This window comes from Argentina anserina, chromosome 7, assembly GCF_933775445.1.
Source record: "Argentina anserina chromosome 7, drPotAnse1.1, whole genome shotgun sequence".
In the NCBI taxonomy this organism is placed as follows: Eukaryota; Viridiplantae; Streptophyta; class Magnoliopsida; order Rosales; family Rosaceae; genus Argentina; species Argentina anserina.
Window position 1 is genome coordinate 2,032,841 of NC_065878.1, and position 23,262 is coordinate 2,056,102.

At 38.0% G+C, this 23,262-nt stretch overlaps 6 protein-coding genes across 13 annotated transcripts; 4 read left to right on the forward strand and 2 right to left on the reverse strand.

The window, feature by feature from the left end:
* Positions 1 to 1,133: 1,133 nt before the first annotated feature.
* On the forward strand, positions 1,134 to 2,336 carry LOC126802291 (probable long-chain-alcohol O-fatty-acyltransferase 1). The gene has a single exon (XM_050529898.1). It carries the CDS (start codon positions 1,207 to 1,209, stop codon positions 1,870 to 1,872), a length of 666 nt encoding a protein of 221 aa, XP_050385855.1. The 5' UTR covers positions 1,134 to 1,206; the 3' UTR covers positions 1,873 to 2,336.
* Positions 2,337 to 3,119: 783 nt separating this feature from the next.
* LOC126803192 (structure-specific endonuclease subunit slx1) lies at positions 3,120 to 5,884 on the reverse strand. The gene is made up of 3 exons (XM_050530957.1): positions 5,642 to 5,884; positions 4,694 to 4,800; positions 3,120 to 3,534 (listed from the first exon to the last, which is right to left on the reverse strand). The coding sequence occupies exons 1-3, from the start codon at positions 5,875 to 5,877 to the stop codon at positions 3,341 to 3,343; spliced, it is 537 nt and encodes a 178-aa protein (XP_050386914.1). The 5' UTR covers positions 5,878 to 5,884; the 3' UTR covers positions 3,120 to 3,340.
* A 984-nt stretch (positions 5,885 to 6,868) lies between these two features.
* On the reverse strand, positions 6,869 to 10,543 carry LOC126802200 (pheophytinase, chloroplastic). Its single transcript, XM_050529786.1, has 6 exons — positions 10,321 to 10,543; positions 9,116 to 9,884; positions 8,334 to 8,560; positions 7,902 to 8,093; positions 7,643 to 7,799; positions 6,869 to 7,334 (listed from the first exon to the last, which is right to left on the reverse strand). Exons 2-6 carry the CDS (start codon positions 9,866 to 9,868, stop codon positions 7,095 to 7,097), a joined length of 1,569 nt encoding a protein of 522 aa, XP_050385743.1. The 5' UTR covers positions 9,869 to 9,884; positions 10,321 to 10,543; the 3' UTR covers positions 6,869 to 7,094.
* A 3,387-nt stretch (positions 10,544 to 13,930) lies between these two features.
* On the forward strand, positions 13,931 to 19,654 carry LOC126802177 (putative disease resistance RPP13-like protein 1). Of its 5 annotated transcripts, XM_050529751.1 has the most exons (4): positions 13,931 to 14,184; positions 14,618 to 18,194; positions 18,298 to 18,986; positions 19,112 to 19,654. In XM_050529751.1, exon 2 carries the CDS (start codon positions 14,635 to 14,637, stop codon positions 17,551 to 17,553), a length of 2,919 nt encoding a protein of 972 aa, XP_050385708.1. In that variant the 5' UTR covers positions 13,931 to 14,184; positions 14,618 to 14,634; the 3' UTR covers positions 17,554 to 18,194; positions 18,298 to 18,986; positions 19,112 to 19,654. The 5 variants fall into 5 exon arrangements, with proteins under 5 accessions (XP_050385708.1, XP_050385705.1, XP_050385707.1 ...); XM_050529748.1 differs by having other exon boundaries at positions 14,618 to 18,986; XM_050529750.1 differs by having other exon boundaries at positions 14,618 to 18,986; positions 19,117 to 19,654.
* On the forward strand, positions 17,578 to 18,939 carry LOC126802692 (disease resistance protein TAO1-like). Its single transcript, XM_050530358.1, has one exon. It carries the CDS (start codon positions 17,578 to 17,580, stop codon positions 18,937 to 18,939), a length of 1,362 nt encoding a protein of 453 aa, XP_050386315.1.
* A 294-nt stretch (positions 19,655 to 19,948) lies between the features above and the next one.
* On the forward strand, positions 19,949 to 21,397 carry LOC126802179 (basic leucine zipper 24-like). 4 transcript variants are annotated; one of them, XM_050529756.1, is made up of 2 exons: positions 19,949 to 20,014; positions 20,416 to 21,397. In XM_050529756.1, exon 2 carries the CDS (start codon positions 20,478 to 20,480, stop codon positions 21,249 to 21,251), a length of 774 nt encoding a protein of 257 aa, XP_050385713.1. In that variant the 5' UTR covers positions 19,949 to 20,014; positions 20,416 to 20,477; the 3' UTR covers positions 21,252 to 21,397. The 4 variants fall into 4 exon arrangements, with proteins under 4 accessions (XP_050385713.1, XP_050385711.1, XP_050385712.1 ...); XM_050529754.1 differs by having other exon boundaries at positions 19,954 to 20,014; positions 20,131 to 21,397; XM_050529755.1 differs by lacking the exon at positions 19,949 to 20,014 and adding an exon at positions 20,021 to 20,324.
* The last annotated feature ends 1,865 nt before the right edge of the window (positions 21,398 to 23,262 follow it).

Sequence of the window (23,262 nt, forward strand, 5' to 3'; positions counted from 1 at the left end):
TCTTTTCGCGAAAGACACATTAAATGTGACAAATCAGAATCTGTCCAGTTTCGTAGGTCAACTTCAACGAGACCTACAGGACAGCTCGCTCAATGAAATATGGTGAAATTAGTACCGTTGGAAAGGCCTATGTGTCTACTTTGAAGGGACATTAACCTTTAGTTCATAGCTATCATATTGAGTGAGTTATTGCCGTTTTAGCAAAGTAGGATAGTCCTGTCCAGAAATTTGCAAGTCAGTCAACTTCGACAGAGCATTGTGAACTGCTCCGATCGGATGAGGTTGTGAACCTTATGTCACTGGAAAGACACGGGTGTCTACTTTTCAGAACATTTTACGGTTCGCTGATACCTATTTTGACGAAGAAGTTATGGCCGTTTAATTGAGTGAAGGTCATTCTACCCGAGAATCTGATTTTCATTGCAAACTCTTGTTTTGAGTTGTTATGCAATCTTGTTTCCTAAGATCTAAGTTTGGCTAAGTATAGCATGTGAGATCTAAGGATGTGTGGCTAGATTAATGATTAATCATTGGCCCAAGACTACGTTTGAGAAGCATGTAATGAACGTTGTATACGTTGTTCTTTGTACTCCATGATTATGACACTAATCAGGGGGAGTTGTTTCGTAGAGTTCAGGGGGAGTCTACCTCACATGATGCTATCAAATGTAGACGGTGCGTTGTGCTCTTTTTCCCTTCGATCAAGCTTTTGTTTTTACCCAAGAGGTTTTTATTTTGCTTGACAAGGTTTTTACCGAGGCAACGATATGTGCACCATGCAACCTAGGCATGCAACCTAGACATGCGACACAAGGGGAAGTGTTCCGGGAGAATTACTATTCTACCCTTGTGTGTGTCTTAGCCTAATAGGTTTCCTGTTAGGAGATAGATTAGCATCTCCGTAATAGATTAGGACTCCGAATTCTACGGGATTGTGGTTTTGTAATGCCTATATATAGGCCCCCATATCATTCAATAATACACAATTATTTCATCCTGAAACAAGAACCTAGTTATAGCTTTTTGTTAACCAGATCGAATTAAATGTTGCTTGTATCGCACTCCAAAAGCACCATTAGAGTTTGGCGGCCCAGTTCATTATTTATGTTTAATGAGCCATCAATTCGAGTCTTGATCTTTCTTATTCCTCCCCAAAACTTTCCATGTTTCTCAGATAAACAAAGAGAAATCAAGGTCTGAGAAGAAATGGAAGGTGAATTTGGCAACTTCATTCAGGTATTAATTTCAATATTTGTGTGCATATGCTATTCCTACTCTCTTGGCAAAATAGTCCCCAAAGGTAAAACCAGGCTCCTTTGTGTTGTTCCAGTTGTGTCTCTCTTCTTGTACCTCCCTCTTTGCCTCTCTTCTGTACATCTTGGAGGTGCAACTGCTTTCTTCATTTCATGGCTTGGCAGCTTCAAGCTTCTTCTTTTCGCCTTCGGCAAAGGTCCTTTGGCTACAGACCCTTCAATATCCATTGGACGCTTCGTGGCCATTGCTTGCCTCCCTATCGAAATCGAAGAAGACCCACCTCCAAAACCTCAAAACACCCACATTAAAGCCAACACCTCTCTATCACAATCCCATCTGAATGGCGAAAATGGGAACACTCCACATCCCCGAAGCACGAAATCAACAACCCTGAACCATGTAATCAAGGGCTTTCTTTTGGCCATTCTAATAGGAATCCTATATTATAGTGAGCATTTCCATCCAAACCTCATCTTAGTCCTTCATTGCCTTTACATATATCTCCTCCTAGAGTTCCTCCTAGCCATGGTAGGAGTCCTGGCAAGAGCCCTTTTGGGGTTGAAGCTCAAGCCCCACTTCAATGAGCCCTACCTCTCCACATCATTACAAGACTTCTAGGGCAGAAGATGGAACCTCATGGTCACCAGTATCTTACGTCCGGCTGTATACGAACCCGTCCTCCAGTTCTCTGCAGGCTTCATTGGCCGGAAATGGTCTATTGTCCCTGCTGTAATGGGAAGCTTCTTGGTGTCCGGGCTCATGCACGAGCTGATTTGCTACTACCAGGGGCGCGTGAAGCCAACGTGGGAGGTTACGTGGTTCTTCGTTCTGCAAGGGTCGTGTTTGACGGTGGAGATCATTTTGAAGAAGCCCTTGAGGGGTAGGTTCCGGCTGCCGACGCTGGTGTCGGTGGTGTTGACAGTAGGGTTTGTGGTCGTGACTTGCTTCTGGCTCTTCTTTCCGCAGTTTCTTCGGAGCAAGGCTGATGTTAGAATGCTTGAAGAGTATGTTGCTTTTGGTGCGTACATAAAAAATGTGGCTAGAACATTCCAAACATCGTTTTCTAGCTCATGATCTGTTGGTATGGTAATTGAAGTTTCTTGGTTGCAAGTGACATGCTCATACAAGTTTTTCGTCGTTCTATGCGACAAGCTCATGATTTGTTCAATTACGAAGCATGTTTTTCGTTATAAGTGGGTCACTTAAACATGTCAAACATTCCTATAATGATTGTCTAATTTGGGATTTTATTCCCATATATGGAGACATACCGTGGATCGTATGCTCCGTGAAAACCATCTTTGAGGCTTTCTAATAATGGCTAATAAAAATTATTGTTGTCAAATTCAATGTGGACTGATCAGTAGTTTATGTCCTTAATGGTTCTTGCGATCTTATTGAACTGAAACATGGAAACTAAAGGCGTGCAAACATGAAAAAAAAAAACGTGATAAATCATTTGAAAAAGTTTGCACATTACTCACTTATTGAGCTTGAAATAATTGGAGGCAGCTCAGTGTTTCCAGGGAAACTACTCTGTTGAAGGTATTAACTCATTGACCAACTGAATGTCACTTAAAACCTAACCAAACTTATGGTCTAAGAACACAATTGTCATAGGCAACCAAGGTTAATAACAAGCATACAACTGCAAACCAGGCCTAGGCTGAACTGATGAAAGTTATATTTGTTAAAGGGTTGCTGAACTGGTGGAATCTATACTCTGTCTATAACATGAATATGATAAAAGATGTAGGAGACGATTCAATAAACGTGAATTTCATACCTTCTGAAGAGAACATTGAACAGATACTTGCATATACTTTCTCTTGTTTCAGACAGTAAAAGAGTAATAATACATTCTAGTAGACCTCTTCTAGATATGAATTTTCCGAGCATCAAAATCCTCTTTTTAGTTACGACTGTGATTAAAGTGCTTCATATAAGTATAGAACGACCTTAGACTAGTGATAGTCCATAGTATAATGTTCAATTGAAATATCCTAGTGTTGCATCATGTTCTGTCAGTTGAACATATTAATTAGCATATAGGTAATGTAAAGTGCAGCGACCTCCGTTTTACCAATTATAAGGGGTTCAGTTTCCAGTCGATTTCTAAGTGAGTGCAATCAAATATATTTTTAACTTTATAGAGAGCTGCTTGCCTATGTCGTAGTAGAGGAAGCGACGAGTCATTTACTTGCTCTGCCTTGTTGTCATCCTTTTTTTTGCGAGGCAAACTCCTTGATAAAGTTTTCCATTTAGATTCAATTGCACATGCTACAGAAAACAAAAGGAATTTAATTAAAATAAAAGAAAGAGATGATTACATGAACTAAGATACGGCAATGTATGAGAGATCAAACAGAAGATCACAGAAACAAAATTTTGATCTTTACTTCTGCATAAATGTGTATCAGAGCAAGGATCCTGGTCAAGGAACTGGAACAACTGGTACAAGTACACATTACACAAGGGCAGTGAACAGGTGTATCGATTTCATTTTATGAAAGCAAATTTTCTAAAGATCAGTGGATAAATAATCAGATGGTTTACTTCCTACGGAACCAATGTTGGAAAGATTGAGAGAAATCGATCATTCACAGCCAAAGATGAAGGATTCGTCCGAAATTTATGGTTACTTGTCTCTCTCAGTTGAAAATGTGGAGATCAGCTCTAGGCCACTACATTGCAGGCCAATATAAAAACGCAAAACAGGCAAAAATAGATTGTATTGAAAAGTGACGGTACTTTTCAGCCCAGAACCAGCAAAATAAAATATAATAGCACGCCGATAACTTCATAAGACACTCTAATGACTAGTCGTCTAGACTAAGAACAGAGGGAACAACTGTAGTCTAGATCCTTGTAGCCTTTCTCCTGAATGACATTTTTTCACCAATCTTATAATCAATTGGTAAATGGTCACCATTTTCGAATGAGTGGCAAAAAAGAAAGCTACCATGCATTATAAATGGCCAAAGTTGGTTGGGAATGCTCATTAACATCCACCAGACTTCACCAAGAAAGATTCATAAGAGAACTTCACCAAAAAAGATTCATAAGAGAACTTCTCCCACCATAGAAACTTCAAGGTAACAACCAACTAGAGCTTCCAAAAGAAAAACAAACAACTAACTACAGCTTTTCTTCACATCAAAATAAAGAGGACCATGCAAAACCCCTGTTGCAGACCATGTAAATGATAATTTACTACATACTTACACTCCAAAATATGAGTACCTTTGTAGGCCAAATTATTACAGCTGGAGTGATAAACAACCAACTATCCAAAGAGATATAATTTTTTTTTTAAACGCCTTCATTGGTACCCCTGATTTCATATTTGTTGGAATAACGCAAGATCTTTAAAAGGAAAATAATAGGAATATTCTTTTACAAAGCACAAGCTTTAGTATCAAAGTTTTAAACTGAATACCTTCATTATGGTCTTTGAAACCATGTATCAGGCATGCACAAACCCATGGTCTTCCAGCTCGGGATGCTTTTGCACCACCTTTTAGTTCACCATTGTGTTGTTTCAATCTGCAAAAATATTTTCAAAATATATCATAAACAGACACACAGAACAACTAAAAGTGGTTGCCAGAATTCACGCAGTTCTTTGAAGGAAATGCATATCAAAACAGCATGAGAGTATGTACTCTTCAAAACAGTCTAAATAAAAGTGCCCTTAGTGATTGCCAGATATATATCATAAACAGACAGCACAAACAACTAAATATGATTGCCAGAAAAATGAAAACGCCGATCAAAACTGCATAAGAGTATGTACTCTTACATAAAGTGTGCACCTTAACTCCTTAAGTAATCATAAACACATGTCAGCACAAAGTGGATGCTATGATATATCAGACAACAATTACAAAGCCAAATCTACCTAACATGGTTACAAATGTCAAGATCAATATCATAACCACGTATCTGCTCCCACCGCAACAAATTAGTGCTGGTAACCACCCCATTTACTTGGTGCATGCATTGATTTATCAGCAATGACGATTGTTTTATCAAACCGGAAACCAACTAGATTCATTTCGGAAATGAAGATGGATTATTACCTCATTCTTCTCATTAGCTCAGAGAATCAAAAGTGGGGAAAAGAAATATCACTGAGCACCAACCCAATTCAAAGAGCGAAAAAGAAAGACAAATTGCTAAACATGGCCCATTCATACACCAAAGAACACAAAATGTAGCACACCCAGGTAATAATCTCTCGTCTATCTATCAAGTAAAATGATAACTTTGAAAGACCCAGATACCAATTTGTAATGAAACTATGAAAGAGATAAATTTGAAAGACCCAGATAGAGTTTTGGTTTTAAACTCATCAGACACCCAATGAAAAGAACAAAACTGTTACCGGCGAGAGAAATCGGTAGTGACACCAACGTAGGTTTTGATGGGGGCATTGGTGGAAAGGATGAGATAAACAGACCAGGATCCTGGTTTCAATTTTGAGGGAGAACTGGACGTTGTTGTTGGTTCTGATTTAATGTTGGGTTGTGATGTTGAACATGATGATAGTTTCGAGTTCGAGGAGGGCCGAGGTTTCGGGAACTTCACGGATGGGAATGTCGTGGAAAGCCGCGTCATCATTTTCTTCCTGATCGGATTTGTCTGCAAGTTTTCGACTTTTTAAGATTTATTTATATATATATAGGAAGGTGTGAAATAACCGTTGGGGTTTTCTGGTTTTGAATTGACCACCTAAACATGAGAGCTCCAACCCTTTTCTCGTTAATCATAGAGCTGATAGCAAGGACTAAAATATCGATGATAGCGGAAATATCGACATTCTGAAAATTGGATATTTCGATAGAAATATCGGAAATATCGGAAATATAGTTTAAATAGCTTTTAGATAAGGATATATATAAATAAATGTATCCTATAACCATTTGTCTACATAGTGGGAATGGTTGAGGTGTTTGACTCCCTTACAAGGGATCAAACGTTCAATTGCTTCAGACTACAATTGGGCCTATTTTTACTTCCAAATTCTAAGCTCACATGGGACACGTGGCAGTTAAAGACAAGAATATCGCGAGAAATTGGAGAAATTTCCAGTATTTCGGGATAGTTTCGGAAATATCGCGATATTTCTAAAATATCCCCCGAAATTATAATGGCAAGGAGGATTTATATCGAACCGTAAGAAAAACGATATTTTCGGCGATATTTCGTGGAAAATATCGATTTTTCAATCCTTGGCTGATAGTATTTGGTCTAGTGGGCTATTCTCAGAGAGCTTGATCATATTTGGTGGACATAGATCACCTATTTTGTAAATATGAAGTTTGTGAGTTTGAATCACGGAATATTATCACTAACGTAGAAACATATTGCCATGAGGTCGCATTCATTCGTCCTTCTTATACATAGTTTTCTTAATAATCAGATCAGATCGATGATCGTATTTGGTTTAGCGACATAAATCAATTTCTTTTTGCAAGTATCAAGTTTGTGAGTTTGAATCTCGGAATATAATCGGTACCGTAGAAAGATATAACCATGTTTGATTGACCGAGATCGCATTCGTCCCTCTTATACACAGTTTCTATAATCAATTGGAATAGAATTCTATACTTAACATAGCAATTTTTACAACATTCATTATCAATGCTGGAATTGTAACTTTTGACCTTTCTAATCATGTTGCATATTTTCACTATTGTTGCCCTTTGACTTGACGCGTTCCCAACATTCTGTATTGCGTGATCTTTTGTACCCTTTCTATAAACCGTGGAAGATGTTATATACTAGCCAAATATGTTACAATTTTAGTATCTAAATTATCTATCAAGAAATGTTTTTCACGAATTGAACTTTAATTTCCCCGAGTGAGAACTGATGTAAGAGCTTATCTTGTCCCAAAGTGAGAACTTAGATCCAAAGAAGCGCACCTTCACTGACTTCTTTGATCCGTCTCTAATGAACTCCAGGTCTCTGGCAATGTTAATCTGCGTACTTTCTTGGGTATCAAGCAAAGGTAATGCAACTGAACCCTGCGACTCTAAGTTTTTGATCCACCCGCGTAATAAGTAATTGACAACCTGTATAAATGATTATTAGTCTTCGAAGAAAACAGAACAGTCAAGAAACTGAGGGCAATGTAAATTAATAGTTTATGAGAAGTCCAAAACCAACAACAAATATGGTAGCTTAACATGTAGTTGGTCCAATTCCTAGCAGCTTAATCCTCCGAGATCCATGTTTGTCAAACATGATATCAGAGACGTGATTGCTTAGGGATGGACATAATGACATATAACAGACCATTGGTTATGGTTACAATTCTTGCATTACAAACTATTGAATGGGAGACTGAAATATTTGCTAATTACCAAAGGGATTGTATTACCTCTGGAACTTCATCGTGAGGGCAGTGACCAGCTGGACTGATCTCATAAAATGGAGCTTCAGGCACCTGCTTCTTCACCTGAAAACCCCAAATAGGTTGTACCCATGGATCTTCTTTCCCATACATCAGACAAACTGGTATGTTGTTCGTTTGACATCTACACATTTAAATGCCCCGAAACCTTTATAAACATGGACGGAAAAAAGTAAAAGCAGATTAAAAAAATGTCTTCAACTGTTAAAAGCTTTGTATTGCCTACCTGGATAAAGCCTCCTTAAATGATAATTCTGCCTGAGGAGCAAACATAATTGAAGCAAACGATGCAGCAGCAGCTGGATGTTCAGCTGTCTCAACTATGCGGATAAATACTTTGTCAACATCAGTTGAATGATCTGCATAAACTTGTTCGAGTATCTGTGCGATACTCCTAGGATCACTTATCTTTTGCCATCTGAAATCAAACAAGCTCAAAATCTTTTAGTTCAAGTCTCAACTATAGTTCCTTTAAAGTTATAGTCCGCACAAATAATGATCTCAGAGTTCAGTTCTCAGATTAAATCAGATGCCACTTACCACATAAAGAAGCCTCTCACAAATTAGTTCAGTTTCAATTAGTTTTCCTACTTGTTAAATTCAGGAATCAATACTATAATTTACTCAAAATTATTTATGCAGGCTATAAGAAACTTACACAAATTCTACGAGCTTTATCACATTGGCAGGTAGGGGAAATGTTCCTGCCCATGGAAACATTTTTGCTAGCCTTGGAGATCTTATGGGATTAGGTACAAATCCCCAGAAAGGAGTTGCATTAAGCAATGTAACACCTTTCACTAAATGAGGATTACATGCAGCAAAATATAAAGCAACGAACCCTCCCAGTGAGTTTCCAGCAAGATAGACAGGTTCACCGATTACCTGTGTAAAAAATCAAATGAGATTATGTGATCACTGTAAGCGGCCAACAATGTTGTAGAGTGAAAATATCAACATTTAACATTATCGAAGCTCAACAGTATCCCAAATATCTTCATCCTATAGTGTACAGAAACTCAAGGCATATCAATATCAGTAACCTCATAAACATACATATGACTGAACCGAAACGATTCAATATATAGGGATAACAGTACAAGAAGCAAACTAAGGGACAGTAAGACCTTAGGAGGATGACATTTCTTAATAAAAATGGTGTCACTAGAATGATCATTGAACACAAAATGAACAGCCATTTAATTACATATTGTCACAATAATCATACATCTTCATGTGCACTGAATCGGAAACTATTACAATGCATGGCGAGAAAGAGGAAACTATAGTTTCATGTGTAAAAGAAGGTAGACGCAGCATGAGCTATAGCGTCAGCATCTACTAAAAGTAATAAAATATCATATACAAGTATACAACCTCATTTTGTGCAAGTCCCCATCAGATAATGGAACAAGCAAAAACTCTAGAGCTATCACATACCTCTTCTATGAAATAACGAACTTGATCCTGCCATAAATCAATGGAGTAAACAAGCTCACTTGCCCATGGTTCTGATTCATCTCCAAAGCCCCAAGCATGAGTGTTCCTGTCCGACATGCCTTCTTCCATGGCACGAGGGGCAGGATCTTCCAATGGCAAGGACCTGCCTTGCCCCAGGAAATCAATTGCCCACACTCTAAAATCTCGTCCCAAATCCTTCATTTGCTTCTCATAGTGAAATGAACCAACCCCAAACCCAGGAAGAAACAACACTGGTGGGGATCCCACATTTTCAGATCCTGCTTTCTCATAATGCACATTGAATTTGGGCTTCCATTCCCAAAAGCAACTACTTATAGGGGCACTTACTTCGCCATTGGATTCATTTGGTACACCAGGAATCAAAACTTTAGTTACTGATTTCCCGGTTCCTGAAATATTTGCATCCTCTTCAGCACCTACCACGTAGCCATCAGAGCTTCCACTTGATAGAATTGGACCAACTTGTTTAAACTTCTCATGGGAGTTTAATGGCCTAAAACCTCCCCGGTAATTTAGCTTCTTTGAGAAAGATTGATTTAGATGATAATAGTTCACAACCCCACTTGTGGAATCAAAATTAGCACAAAGAACTCTACTTTTTCTAAAAGCTGGGAGCTTGGATCCACTAAAACTCGAGCTTTTGACAACAAAGTTCCACCTTAAATTCACAACATCACAACATGACACAGAACTGTAAGAAAGTATTTCCATGCCCAGAAATTGTATTCTGCAATGACAAAAAGAAAATCAAAACACTCAGCAAGGAGTTAACTTTACCTTCTACTGCATCAACAACTGAAAAACACAGATTACAGCTCATAACTCCTATGATGTATTACTTGTATAGTTTGTTCAAGTAAATATACATCAAAAGGTGCTGGTATAATCTAAGTTCTGAGACCCAGTTGAAAATAACCAACACCTAATATCCTAATTCCCAATATATATATCTCCTTACAAACTAAATAAGCAAAGGGATCACTTTCTTTTGACTAAATAAGCATAGGAAAAACAATTAACAGGAGCAGAACTCATTACAAACCAACAATTCTGAACTTAACAATTGATGTGAAAAAATCAAACAAAAGTAGCAATCTTGACGAATCAAACAGCTTCAGCATCATAGTAAAGAGACTAGAAATAGGTATTCACTCGTGGGTTACCTTCAAAATGAGCAGAGAAGGTTCATTAAAGTTTGTGGAAGGTTCAATCTTCTCCAAGTAGTTAGGAGAATGGAGGAAGATCCAGAAAGAGAGAAAATGATATGCGCGGTTGCTTAAACGTTTCTTCTTCCTTTAAAAGCCAAGCGATTAGCTTTGAATGTGTGTTTTATGTAATTTCCCTAAATACCAGAACTCCTCACTCCCCTCCAAACCGACAAAACGACGACAAAAATTCCAAGTTTCAGAAAGTTGTGCCAAAATCTTCCAAAAAACCATGCTAGAGCTTCACTTGTTCTCAACTTGATCTGTCTATGTATATCTAGTTATTCTACATCTGTATCGAATTAGTCTAATTTAACGTTATGCATAACAAACGTAGGATCTAGTCTTCCTATACGTATACTTATTTGTTTTTCTTCAATTACGTCGACCATATACGTACATATTCTTGGTCTCCTTACTACCACACAAATTCACTTCACGCCGCCCTTCCTTTAGCTCTTAGTATCAGCTTATTTCAAGGGAGATATTCAATACATGTTTATAAGTTTTCGTCAGTAAAATTAACAAATTTCTCTATAACCGTGTAAAGGTCTCAATTTACAATTGATTGAAATATATGACATAACTTAGCAGTTAGTAGTATGGTATTATTTGAGTTCATATAGACATATATCGTGGTGCATGTAAACTATCATCACCATATTGGTCACTCATAAATCGACTTTTTGACGTATTTACTATAGTCACCTATAGTTGAAAAATTAAGTATAATAAAGGCACATGATTGCGATGTTCGTATAGTCAACCTCAACTTATTAAACCACAAAAACAATAATCAAAACCAAAAACCCAAAAAAAGAAAAAAAATAAGAAGAAAAAATATGTGAACAAGACAACAGCGGAGGACCAAAGGCCACAAATCCAGTCCCTGCTACTAGGGGTGGACTTTTAGACACCGAAAAACCGAAAACCGACCAAAACCGTACCAAATCAACACCGAAAAACCGAAACCGAATAAAATCGATCTATCGGTTCCGGTTTTACATCAAATTGAATAGTTCGGTTTCGGTTTGCGGTTTCGTCCGTGTAAAAAACCGATCAAACCGAACCGAATTGAATCGACATATATGTATTTAATCATTAATATTTAATATAGTAATAGGTGTATATCATGTTTTTATTGACTAAGAATTACATACGATATACATGATTTTACATGATAATGGCCTCGAAATGTCTAACTTAATTGCTCACAGTCTTTAACTCATTAAATATTACGTTTGGTTAATACTCTATCGTAACTTTGTTGATTTTATTTGTTGTTTCTAATTTATTGCAATCTAGTTTACTTATTTACTACTTTGAAGTACTAAACTTGTAGCTTACTACTTTATTTTGATTGTAACTTTTGTTTTAAGTCAAGTGTGAAAAGTTATTACAAATGATAAGTTATTAACCGAAACCGAACCGAATTGAATTATAGGTTAACCGAAACCGTGGTTAATAGATATTTTTGTCAGTTTCGGTTTTGAGAAATACAAAACCGAGACCTCGGTTTCGGTTTTCGGTTAATGCTCTTAAATCAAACCGATGGAACCGAGTCCACCCCTACCTGCTACACCGAATCAAATGTCGCTCGAGTTATGATCATCTGCGCGACCAAAATCGCTTCGTCAAAACACGAAGCGAGACCCGGACACGCCCAATAATATCTCTCTCTGACGTGGCAGATGTGTGGGCGACCATGTGTCGGACGTGAAGAAAAAGGAGGGAAATTCGTCTTTAGGTGATAAGAACCAGAGACGAACTATAGTGTTACGCAAATGGAGCTGTCAGGTTTGGCTTACACGTTATGGAGTTGCATGATTGTGAACGGTGGTTTTCAACGTTTTCTTCATGCACGATGGTGTTGAACTTGGATCTAAAACAAGTATTCACCTAGCTTCCTTTGATTATGAAGTAAACCACTAAAATGAAATGCTACAACGTGTGTTGTGAGTTCACATTTCACCTCACATCATAAGACTATTAGTAGACCAAGTAATTCACGAAAATTCCACGTTGATAAACAAAACGCGTACTTTGGTTTTCAAGAAGAAGAAAAATACAACTCTTTGTTTTCTAGTACAAAACTAAAAACATACATTCTATTCACTTATGCGGTGATAGCTTATAGAAGGACATATTGGGAGTATCAAGAGGTGTAAGTGCTAGATGAACCATTTCTTAACACATTGTAGGTCTAATTGCTTCAACCTGATTGTTTTGTGACAGGATTCATAAATTGGTAGTGATCAAATGATATGCAATGCAGCTGGATGTACTCGTGGCACTTTGACCTCTACAACCTATGTCTCTTCTATTTTCAAATTTGATGGAGGCCAACACAAAATTTAGTCCTACTGTTATTATTGCCGATTCAAATGAAATAAGCTGCTTCGTGTGCACCTTACCCTTTACCATTTAGCAGCAGATATCTTCATGTTCATGTAATGACCAAAGGATCTCGTTCAGCTAAACCGCCCTCCTGTTGATATACTTCTCGGAAAAAAAATGTTGTCATTTATCAACTAAAAGAAATCGACATGCAGCCATCCACCACTAATTCTTAAAAACTTCAACCAATGCATTGGTCACTATATGAGATGCAACTTTCTTTTCTCGGCAGAGTATACACGTTTTGAAGTTCATCAAATATCTCCTTATTCGATACATCGGAGCAGGGCTACCTTCTTATATCTGTCTCACAATTTCATTACATTGGAAGCAATGTAGTGTGTAATTTTCTTCGGTCATTGGTATGCACTTATGGCCTATTTCTATAGTAGAGCCGTAAGGAGACAATGTTAGGAGCAGTGCAACATTATTGTTGAAATTATGACACATGAATAAAGGAACAAGAATGAGAAGTTGAGATGAATTTTCTCTAGATAAATTTCATGTGTTAAGCAAAACTACAACTACTGATATATATATATACACACACAAAACGAGAATTAATGCCTAAAATTACTCCAAGAACAAGTGCACACAGATGTGGACTAAGCAGCACACAGATGTGGACTAAGCAGCACACAGATGTGGACCAATTGATTCTTCAATTCACACACATATCTAATATTTTCAATAATTATCAACAAGTGAAGACTATCACATTTGGTGAGAAGCAAATTTTTTGGCAGATGCAATTGCCGACATTGGTCACTCTACTGTTGTTGCTGCCACTTTCTTCCATCTCTGTTTTTAATTTTGATTTCCATGACTTAGGCTGTATTAGGAGTTTCTTTTTGTAACTTATGTTTTTCTTTTCTAAAAATATTGTATTATTTCTATCGAAAAAAAAAGTGAAGACCTTTTCTTTTCTATTACTAAAAGAAAACATACAAATTAAAGAACAAAACCTCTACGAAATTTTCTTCGATGCAGATGGAACTGTAGGGACGAGAAAATGGGAAAACATGAGAAATAAATTGTTGTGGGAAGTTGAAGTGGATTGTAGAACAAAAGCCCAAAGTGCAGGAAAGGAAAGAAAGACAGGCCCAAGAAATCTCACTATGTAAAACGTATAAATAGGAGGCACAACGCCGGTTGAGATGTGGGGCCGCCGAAACGCCGCCGTATTCCTTCCCCCAAAAAGTTAAGTGGTTTATGGGTTCCTCTTGGATGTGTTCTTTTGTCTTTCAATGGTTTCTCAAAAGTAGCAATCTTTCATTACTGTGTGTTGTGTCAGCAAATGAGTTTTCTTTGTTCAGCATCAGTAGGTTGAGCTTTTTCTAATCTTTGTTGGCTATTTGTATTATGGACCAGGTTGAACACTGTGGTATATTGAACATGGACTCTGCAACTACTACTGTCTCTGAGGTAAGTGCATTCAATCATCTATTCATAGAAACCCAGCTGAAGACAAGCATTTACTTCTCTTATTTTTCAATTATTTGATTAGTTTTAGGATTAAAGTTGATACATTTGACTCAGACAAAATTTTACTTGCAAGTTAAAGACCTGGTAACTGTGATGAGCTAAGCTTGAGTTGATTATAAGGATTACAATAGCTTGCTTTGTCCTCGGTAATCAATGAATCATCAATCTGAGTATTATATTGAAACGGAGTTGTTAGGCCTGGTTGACGATACATAATTTAATCACGAGTCGTAAGAATACCCAAGAACCACTTGACAACATGGTTAGCTATTGAAAGTTGAAACAAATGCCTACTTGCTTTCCCCTTTTTCTTTTCTTAGCATATTATCTGATCACTTTCTCTTCTCTTTCTCCCCATTTCCTCACAATTCAGAAACCAAAACTTCGACCATGCCTATTGTTCGAGCACTTGAAACTGCATCTGTGAGCATCCTCCTTAACAAGTTGGCCACTCAAGATGTCTTAGATTTCTTCCTCAAGTGGAAAATCGATGACTCGCTGTTAGCAAAGCTCAAGAGGAACCTGCTTGTCATTCATGCAGTTCTCAATCATGCTGAGGAGAAGCAAGTACAAGACTTGAATGTCAAAGCTTGGCTTGAGGATGTCAGAGTTGCAGCTTATGATGCCGAGGACATATTGGATGACATCACCAATGATGCTCTCGAATCACAAAACAGAAAACATCAGGTATGGAGTTCTAAGATCCAAGAAGGGATAGACTTTAAGAACAAAGACATTGCTAATTCTCTTAATCCTTTTAGAGAACGTGTGGAGTCGAAAATGATAAAGATTATAGATGTATTGGAAGAGCTTGCAAGACAGAAAGATGTTCTTCGATTAAGAGATGATTCTGGAGGTGTAACATCAGGGTTTGACAGATTGCCTACAACTCCAATGTTGGGTGATGAATCTCATGTTTATGGTAGAGAATCTGATAAGAAGAAGATAATTACTTTGCTGAAATTGGGTGAAAGTGATGATGAGGTTTCTATAATTCCAATTGTAGGCATGGGAGGCATTGGGAAGACCACCCTTGCTCAGCTTGTGTATAATGATGCTAATGTGAGTAGCCAGATTGATTTGAAAGCCTGGGCTTGTGTCTCTGATGTATTTGATGTGCAAAGGATTACAAAAACACTTGTTGAGTCTGCGACTAAAGCAAGTTGTAGCACAAACAATTTGGAGTTGCTTCAAGATCAACTGAAAATGCGGTTGAAGAACAAGAGATTTCTTTTTGTTTTGGATGATGTCTGGAATGAGAAGTATGAAAGCTGGGATAAGTTAAGAGTCCCCTTCACAGTTGGTGCACCAGGGAGTAAAATCATAATCACGACACGAAACAAAACAGTTGCATCACTTATGGGGACTGTTCCTGCTTACTGTTTGGAGGGGCTATCAGACAGTGATTGTCGGTTACTGTTTGAACAAATTGTGTTTCAGAACAGTAATTTAGATGCCTATCCAAAGTTGAAGGTGATCGGCGAGAAAATGGTAGACAAGTGTAAAGGCTTGCCTTTGGCTGCAAAGGCACTAGGAGGCCTCTTGCGTGCGGAACCAGAACTAGATGAGAATTACTGGAATGGTATCTTGAATAGCAAAATTTGGAAGCTGGCAGACAACAATATTTTACCAGCTCTAAGATTAAGCTACCATCACCTCCCTGGGCATTTGAAGCCGTGCTTTGCTTATTGCTCGATGTTTCCTAAGGACTATGAATATGACAGAGAGATGTTAATCTTGTTATGGATGGCAGAGGGTTTCGTGCCAAATCCAGAAGGAAATCAGCGAATTGAAGATGTAGCTGGAAGATATGTTTCAGATTTCTTATCAAGGTCCTTATTCCAACACACCAATGACAAGTTACGACTGGTGATGCATGACCTCATACATGATCTTGCACAATCCGTGGCTGGAAAAACTTTTGTTAGGTTGGAGGAAAATACAGAGAGTCATAACAAGTCTACAAAAGCTAGGCACTTGTCATATACCCGTGGATTTGAAGATGTATTTCAGAAATTTGAGGCATTCAGTGATGTGGATTGTTTACGAACCTTTCTACCATTAGACCCATTGCAAGGATTCAATTTGAGTAGCTTGACTGACAAGGTTCCTTGTGATATGATGTCAAAATTAAGATTCTTGCGGGTGCTATCCTTTAGTGGTTATCTCATAGAGAAGTTGCCAGATTCAATTGGCAATTTGAAGAATCTGCGGTACCTCAATCTTTCTCATTGTCAAATAGAAGAGCTACCTGAGTCAACAAGCAGTCTATACAATCTACAGACATTAATTTTATTAAGATGTCGATCGCTTACCAAGCTGCCTGCAGACATGGGAAACCTAAGGAATTTACGGCATCTCAATATTCAGGGAACTAAGCTGAAAAGCATGCCTTTGGGAATGGGAAGAATGATTAACCTTCAAATACTGTCAGATTTTATTGTGGGAAAAGCCATGGGAAAAGGGATTGCAGAATTCAAGGATTTGTCACATCTTCGAGGATCCATTTCTATTTCGTGCCTGCATGATGTCGGCAGTGTTAGGGATGCAATTGAGGCCAGATTGGAGGATAAGAAGCACCTGGATGATTTAGTTTTGGAATGGAGCAGCAGTAGTGATGGTTCACGAAATGAAGGGATCGAGAGAGAAGTACTTGATGCACTGCAGCCTCATGAAAATCTGAAGAAACTCACTATTAAGTATTATGGAGGTACAGAATTTCCATATTGGTTGGGTGATCATTTGTTTACTAACATGGTGTACTTGCATCTCTATGGTTGCATAAAATGCACATTTTTACCACCCCTTGGCCAACTACCTTCTCTTAAGGATCTCATACTTGAAGCAATGCATGGAATACAGCATGTAGGAATGGATTTTCTTGGGGTTGATGATGGTTCCACACTTTTTTTCCCCTCTTTGGAGACTTTGAAGTTTGGAGACATGAAAGAATGGGAGGAATGGTCATCTTCAGAAGATGAAAGGCTTAAAGAATTTCCCAGCCTTCAGGAACTTTCCATATTCAAGTGTCCCAAATTAAAAAAGTTTTCACATGTATTTACTTCTCTAAAAAAGCTGTGCATCAAGTACTGCAGAGAAATGACTACCTTCTCCCAGAATCCTGCACTTGGGAATTTGGAACCTGTAGATTTCCGTAGCCTACAACTGCTTGTTCTTGTTGGTTGCAGTGAGCTTGAAAACCTTCCTTTTTCCCTCCCTTCGTTGAAAACACTTCAGATAGATGCTTGCAAAAAGTTGGCTGCACTTCCAAGGATGGTGGAACTTAGTACATTGTCCCTGATGGATTGAAATGAAGAATTACTTAAACAGATGATGGGATTTAGCTTGCTGACTTCTCTGCAGCTAAAGGATATTCCAGGAGTGAAGCTTCTACCTGAAGGCTTTATTCAACAGTCTGAAAAACTTGAAGAATTGAGTCTTGCAGGCTTTCCTAACCTTGAATATTTGGCAGACGACCGAGTTGGATTAGCACACCTTGCATCACTTCAACGCTTGACGATATCCCATTGTCCTGCGTTTGTTGCTTTGCCTGATGAAGATGATAAGCTTCCACCTGTACTTAAATATTTGGAATTCAAACATTGTTATAGCCTGATGAAGCTCCCGGGTAAGCTTCACAACCTTGAGTGTCTTGCAGAGCTACACGTTGAATGGTGTTCTAAGATTGAAGCATTTCCAGATGTGGGGTTGCCTGACAAACTGAAGCGTCTGGTAATCCGCGACTGTGGTGCTCTGCAGATCCTTTCTCAAGAGCTTCTCTGCAATAACAATTCACTCGAGTATTTAGAAATTCACAAATGTCCTTCTCTCCTGTCAGCTCTTGAAGAAGGAAACTTGCCATCGACTCTTACACATGTAAAAGTTTACTATTGCAAGACTCTGATATCACTGCCTGAGGGTTTGATGGGCAAAGACAATATGACACTCAGGTACTTGGAGATAGACAACTGTTCCTCTCTCATGTCCTTTCCAAATGGTGAATTACCAGCAACCCTTGAGCGTTTTGAGATTAGTGATTGCTCTAATTTGCAGGCATTGCCATTGAGTCTTCTTAACCTCACAAATCTTGAGATCTTGGAAGTAAAGAGCTGCCCCCTTCTCCAGCACTTTCCAAAGGGTGGGTTGCCACCCAATATAAATTTTGTCACAATTTCCAAATGTGAGAATCTCAAGTCTCTACCTGAATTGTTTCATAAACTCAAACTTCTTCAGAAGTTGGAGATTTCAGGCTGTCCTAGTCTCCTGTCCTTCCCAAAGCAGGGTCTTCCCAGCAGCTTAAGAGAACTTATAGTTACTGATTGTGAAAAGCTTAATCCCATGCATCAATGGAGACTTCACAAACTATCCTCTCTAGATGTTTTGATCATAGGCGGATTTCCTGGCCTGAAGTCCTTTTCAAAATATTATCCTCTTCCCCATACTTTAACCTCTTTAAGCATTCAAAGACTCCCTGATCTTGAATCCATATCAGAGGCGCTTGAGAATCTCACCTCACTTGAAAAGTTGAGTATCGGGGAGTGTGATAAGCTCCAATCTTTGCCAGAGATGGGACTACCAGCAACAATCTGTACCTTGACAATTCAGCATTGTTCGCTTCTAAAGCATCGTTGTGAGAAGGACAAAGGAGAAGACTGGTCCAAGATCAAAAACATCCCCTTCGTGAATTTGCGCTAACGATGCTAATGGCAAGAAGATACTTGGAAAAAGACAAGTTTTCTCAGGTTTGCTTTCTCATTCATTCTTATAACAAAATAGCATTCATCATAGGACATCATTTGTACAACATTTTCCCAGTTAATACATCTTTCTTTTTTATTCTTTTAACCATGGAACCTTTACATTTCAGTGCAGTTAATATATATTCTGGCATTCATGATCGATCAAAAGTACTTGCAAGGTCCCGTTCTGTACCAGAACCATAGCTGGAGTGTATTGTGTCTACAGGTTGATATTGTACATGCACCTAGTCAGTAGTCCATACACTGTTGGTCATTACGGCAACATTGATCAATACGCTCATCAAGCCATGTTGACTAACTGGAGGACAAGCACCTATTCGAATCTCAAATTTCGGATTCAAACTGCTGCTTCCTAGTAGGCGATCTTCCTTTGCAAACTATCTACTTTTGTAGCCAAACTTCTGCTTCCTCATGGAACCACACAGAGCTGTTGATTCATGTTGAATTTGATTGATTGTCAAATATATTTTTCCTCAAGCGAGAAATGATTGTTCGATTGAAGTATGATTTTCGAATCCCTACATATTCAGGTGTTTCCAGCAATGAGACATAGCAAAAACTGAGATTGCTGGCATATATCTGTACTCTGATTGTAGGCTGTAGCTGTGTATATGATACAGCAAAGGTAGTACATGATCAGATATCCCTCTACACTTGGGTACGTGATCTTTGCCATAATAAATCAAGGATAACAAATTATTTCTATCAAGGGAAGAAGTTTACATTCTATTTTTTTTTTTTATCATTGCACATCTTGAATTAGTCATTTGTTATTTTCACATCAGTGAAGATTACTCGAGCAAATTTATTGAAGCAGAAAATAGAGCAAGTGATGTGGATTTCTGGAAGTACCTAAATAATAAGAAAACATGGAAACACACACAAGTTGCCAAGTCTATATTATCTGAAAAGGAATTAAATAATACTACAGTTAGTACGGTTGACATTGCTCCACTGAAGGTGGCAGAGTACGATCATCCTCATTCTCACTGTACCTCATCGAAAGCTAGGTAACTGCAAAGAATATCCACAGTTTAATTTCTACAACACCATCTGATCTATTCCTTTTCTTGCTTTCTTTTTAAGATTCTGCACAACACACTTCTTTTTTATGTTCTATTCTCAGTTATTTCCCCACTTGAAGCTTTGATTCTCTTCCCACTAGTTGAAGGATCAATACCATGGTTTTGACTGATTTTGGCCTCTAGCTTCTGAGTTGAGCTTAGGGTTTATTTCTGGTTATGGGTATTTCATGAATTGTATTCAACTTCAGCGGAGCATCCATAGTTAGAGTAAGATCTGTGTGGTTTGATTCAATAAGTATGCATGAAGTTGTTATCATTTGCATAAATTTTATAGCTTTTTTGTAGTATTAGAGCCGGATGGCAATAATTGGAATTGGGTATTGCAGATGAGCTCTTTCTTGTGATGTTTGGCTCCTAATAGTTCTTATTTCATACAAAGAGAGGGAAGATGGATGATGGGGAGGTTGAGACTTTAGACCGTGCTGTATTTCCAAAACCCAATTCCGCTGGTAATTTCCTGGCTTCAACTTCTGTAGATACATTTCGGACATGCCTTCACACTCACACATGCAACCTACCTGGCCCTGATGCTGCACATACACACACTTGTTATCACACACATACACAAGTTATCCCGTCGAAGGAAAATGATGGTGCTGACAGTAAACTGCATTCGATATCGAGACCAAGAAGAAGAAGGCCTTCAGGAAATAGAGAAGCAGTTCGGAAGTACAGAGAGAAAAAGAAGGCACATGCAGCTTATCTTGAGGAGGAAGTAAAGAAATTGCAGCTGCTGAACCAGCAACTTGTAATGAAATTACAGGGGCAGGCAAGTCTGGAAGCAGAATGTTTAAGGCTTAGAAGCCTTTTGCTGGAATTCAGAGGAAAAATTGATAGTGAGTTGAGTGCTTTTACATTTGAAAAACAGTTCTATAAAACTAGTGCTATTCATAAGGAAGGAGATTGTGAACTGCAATCTATTGTTGGGGAGACTGGCCTTCGTTGTGAAACTGATTTACCAAGCTTCTGTCCACCTGCTATTGGGTTCTCATTCCCGGCCGGAATAGTAGGTGAGAGTGAGAAAACAAAGGTCCCATTTGGAGGAAATTGTCAGCCCCCAGTAATTGATTGTCAAGATAATCCAAATGGGATGGCAAGTGCTGAAGTACAAAATTTGCACATTGCAGAGACTTTGGTATCATCAGCAACCCAAGATAAGTAGCTGTGGCAAAATTACCATGTGAATTTCTTAGATACTACAGTACATATCAATATACTAGTATTTAGTCTATCATAGTTTGTAGTAGTGGGTGACTGGCGGTTAAATTGTTGTGTTTAAAAAGTGTTACTGTGATGCATCCTAACTTATATCTGTTTGTGATGTTGGCATCTTTCCATAACTTGCATTGAATCATTTGTAGTGTTTGAAACTTGTGTAACTGTGATGCATCCTAGGTTATTTCTGTTTGTTATGTTTGGATCTTTCAATAACTCGGGTCATTCTATCATGCATATAACAGTTCATCTCTTTATTTTCTTATTGTGAATGCTTGTATAGTTTTGTTTTTATGTTTTTCGTTTGGATGGCAAATGAGCTAGTTCAGAAAATGAAATATTCCTAATCAAATACATAATATGATTGACTTGTTGTTAGACAATCATTTGCCGAATGATAGTGTCAAACTAAGTATATTTTCAATTTTTTTCAATGCTGCAAATGAATCTGTCATTTGGAATCTCCTCAGTTGATTGTGTAGATAATGAAGCTGCATCTAATTTGGAATGTGGGAGAATATGGCCTTGTCTTGGCAAACATGTCAGAATTTTGTTCTTGCGCTTATGCCATTGTTTTAGCTTGGCCAATCAATGGTGTCAAAACTGACAAGTATATCCCTTATAATGTGCTGCAATTATGAATTGATGAACTCTCTCATCCCATTGAATTTCTGTCAAGATTACTACTAGATATGAACCTGAACTTTGGATATGAAAAATTCAACAATCTGACAAGTATTAAGTTTACACGGTTCATATGGTTCCATCTCCGTATCTCTCAACAAAGCGATCTCCGGCTTCGTCTTCCGCCGCGAAGAAGAATCTGAAGCAAACCTGAAAGTAACCCTCGTTGATTTATACTCTGGTTGTGGAGGGATGTCCACAGGGCAATGCCTTGGGGCAACTATGGAAAACTATGTAAATCTTGTTACGAGATGGGCAGTGCATATGAATCTGAAAAGTCTGAAGAAACTGAGGTTCCCGTAGAAGCTGCTGAAGATTTTCTTACATCGATGAAGATGTGGAAGACTATCTCGTAACAAAGTGAGAAAATCATCAGCAGACTCTACCCATGGTTTATCTTCAGACCTTTCAAAGCATGCTCAGATTTAAGTTCTGCCAAAGTTGCCTTATGAACACAGATTAACAAACACCGTTTGATCAAATAAAAGACTCCGATTGCTCTTCGTCGCCAACCCAGATTTCGATTCAAAATCCAAATAAATAAGTTCTTACCTTCTGGGTTTCAAGTTCTGACACTGTTGTTCATGTATAATATAGGGTGTTTATTTAATGTAGGAGAACTAGTAGCAACAGATGTTGGAATTTGGCAGTTGGTAGGATATCATAAACTGAGTGATATCAAATTACATGAGTGCAGGATTGAAGGCAAGGAAAGCTAAAGGATATGTAAAATGCAGTAAACAACTCAATTCATTCATTAAATGCAGGATTTGTGGGCTGTGTTTGTTTTACTGGTGCCGTTGTGATTTGAATGTGAAATTGTAGTGCAGAAATATGGGGTTTTTGATGCAGAGGATAATTGAGTATGAAGTTTTTGACTTTCTTATTGAAATGACTTCATGGGTATGTAAACCTGAAAACCAACATCAGATAAATTATCTTGTATGTTTTTCTTCAAGATGCCCTTTTTTTAAGCAACAGTAAGAAGCGAAATTGCTTTATGCTCTTATTTAAGTTGTCTAAATTAAAGTTAACAGTCTATTAGTTCCTCAAGTCGTCCATTGTAATGGGAATACATTATTCTTGAATAATGCAGGTTCCATACTTGAGTGCTTCATTTGGAGTCATCTATGTCCTTGTGAAACCATCTGTAAGTACAACTTTGATTTCCTCAACAAAATCAATGCATGAATTTTTTTCATCTTCCACAAGAGATTAAATATCTTGAATATGTAAACCTATACCAAAAGCCAGCGCTTCAGTAATCCTGCTGG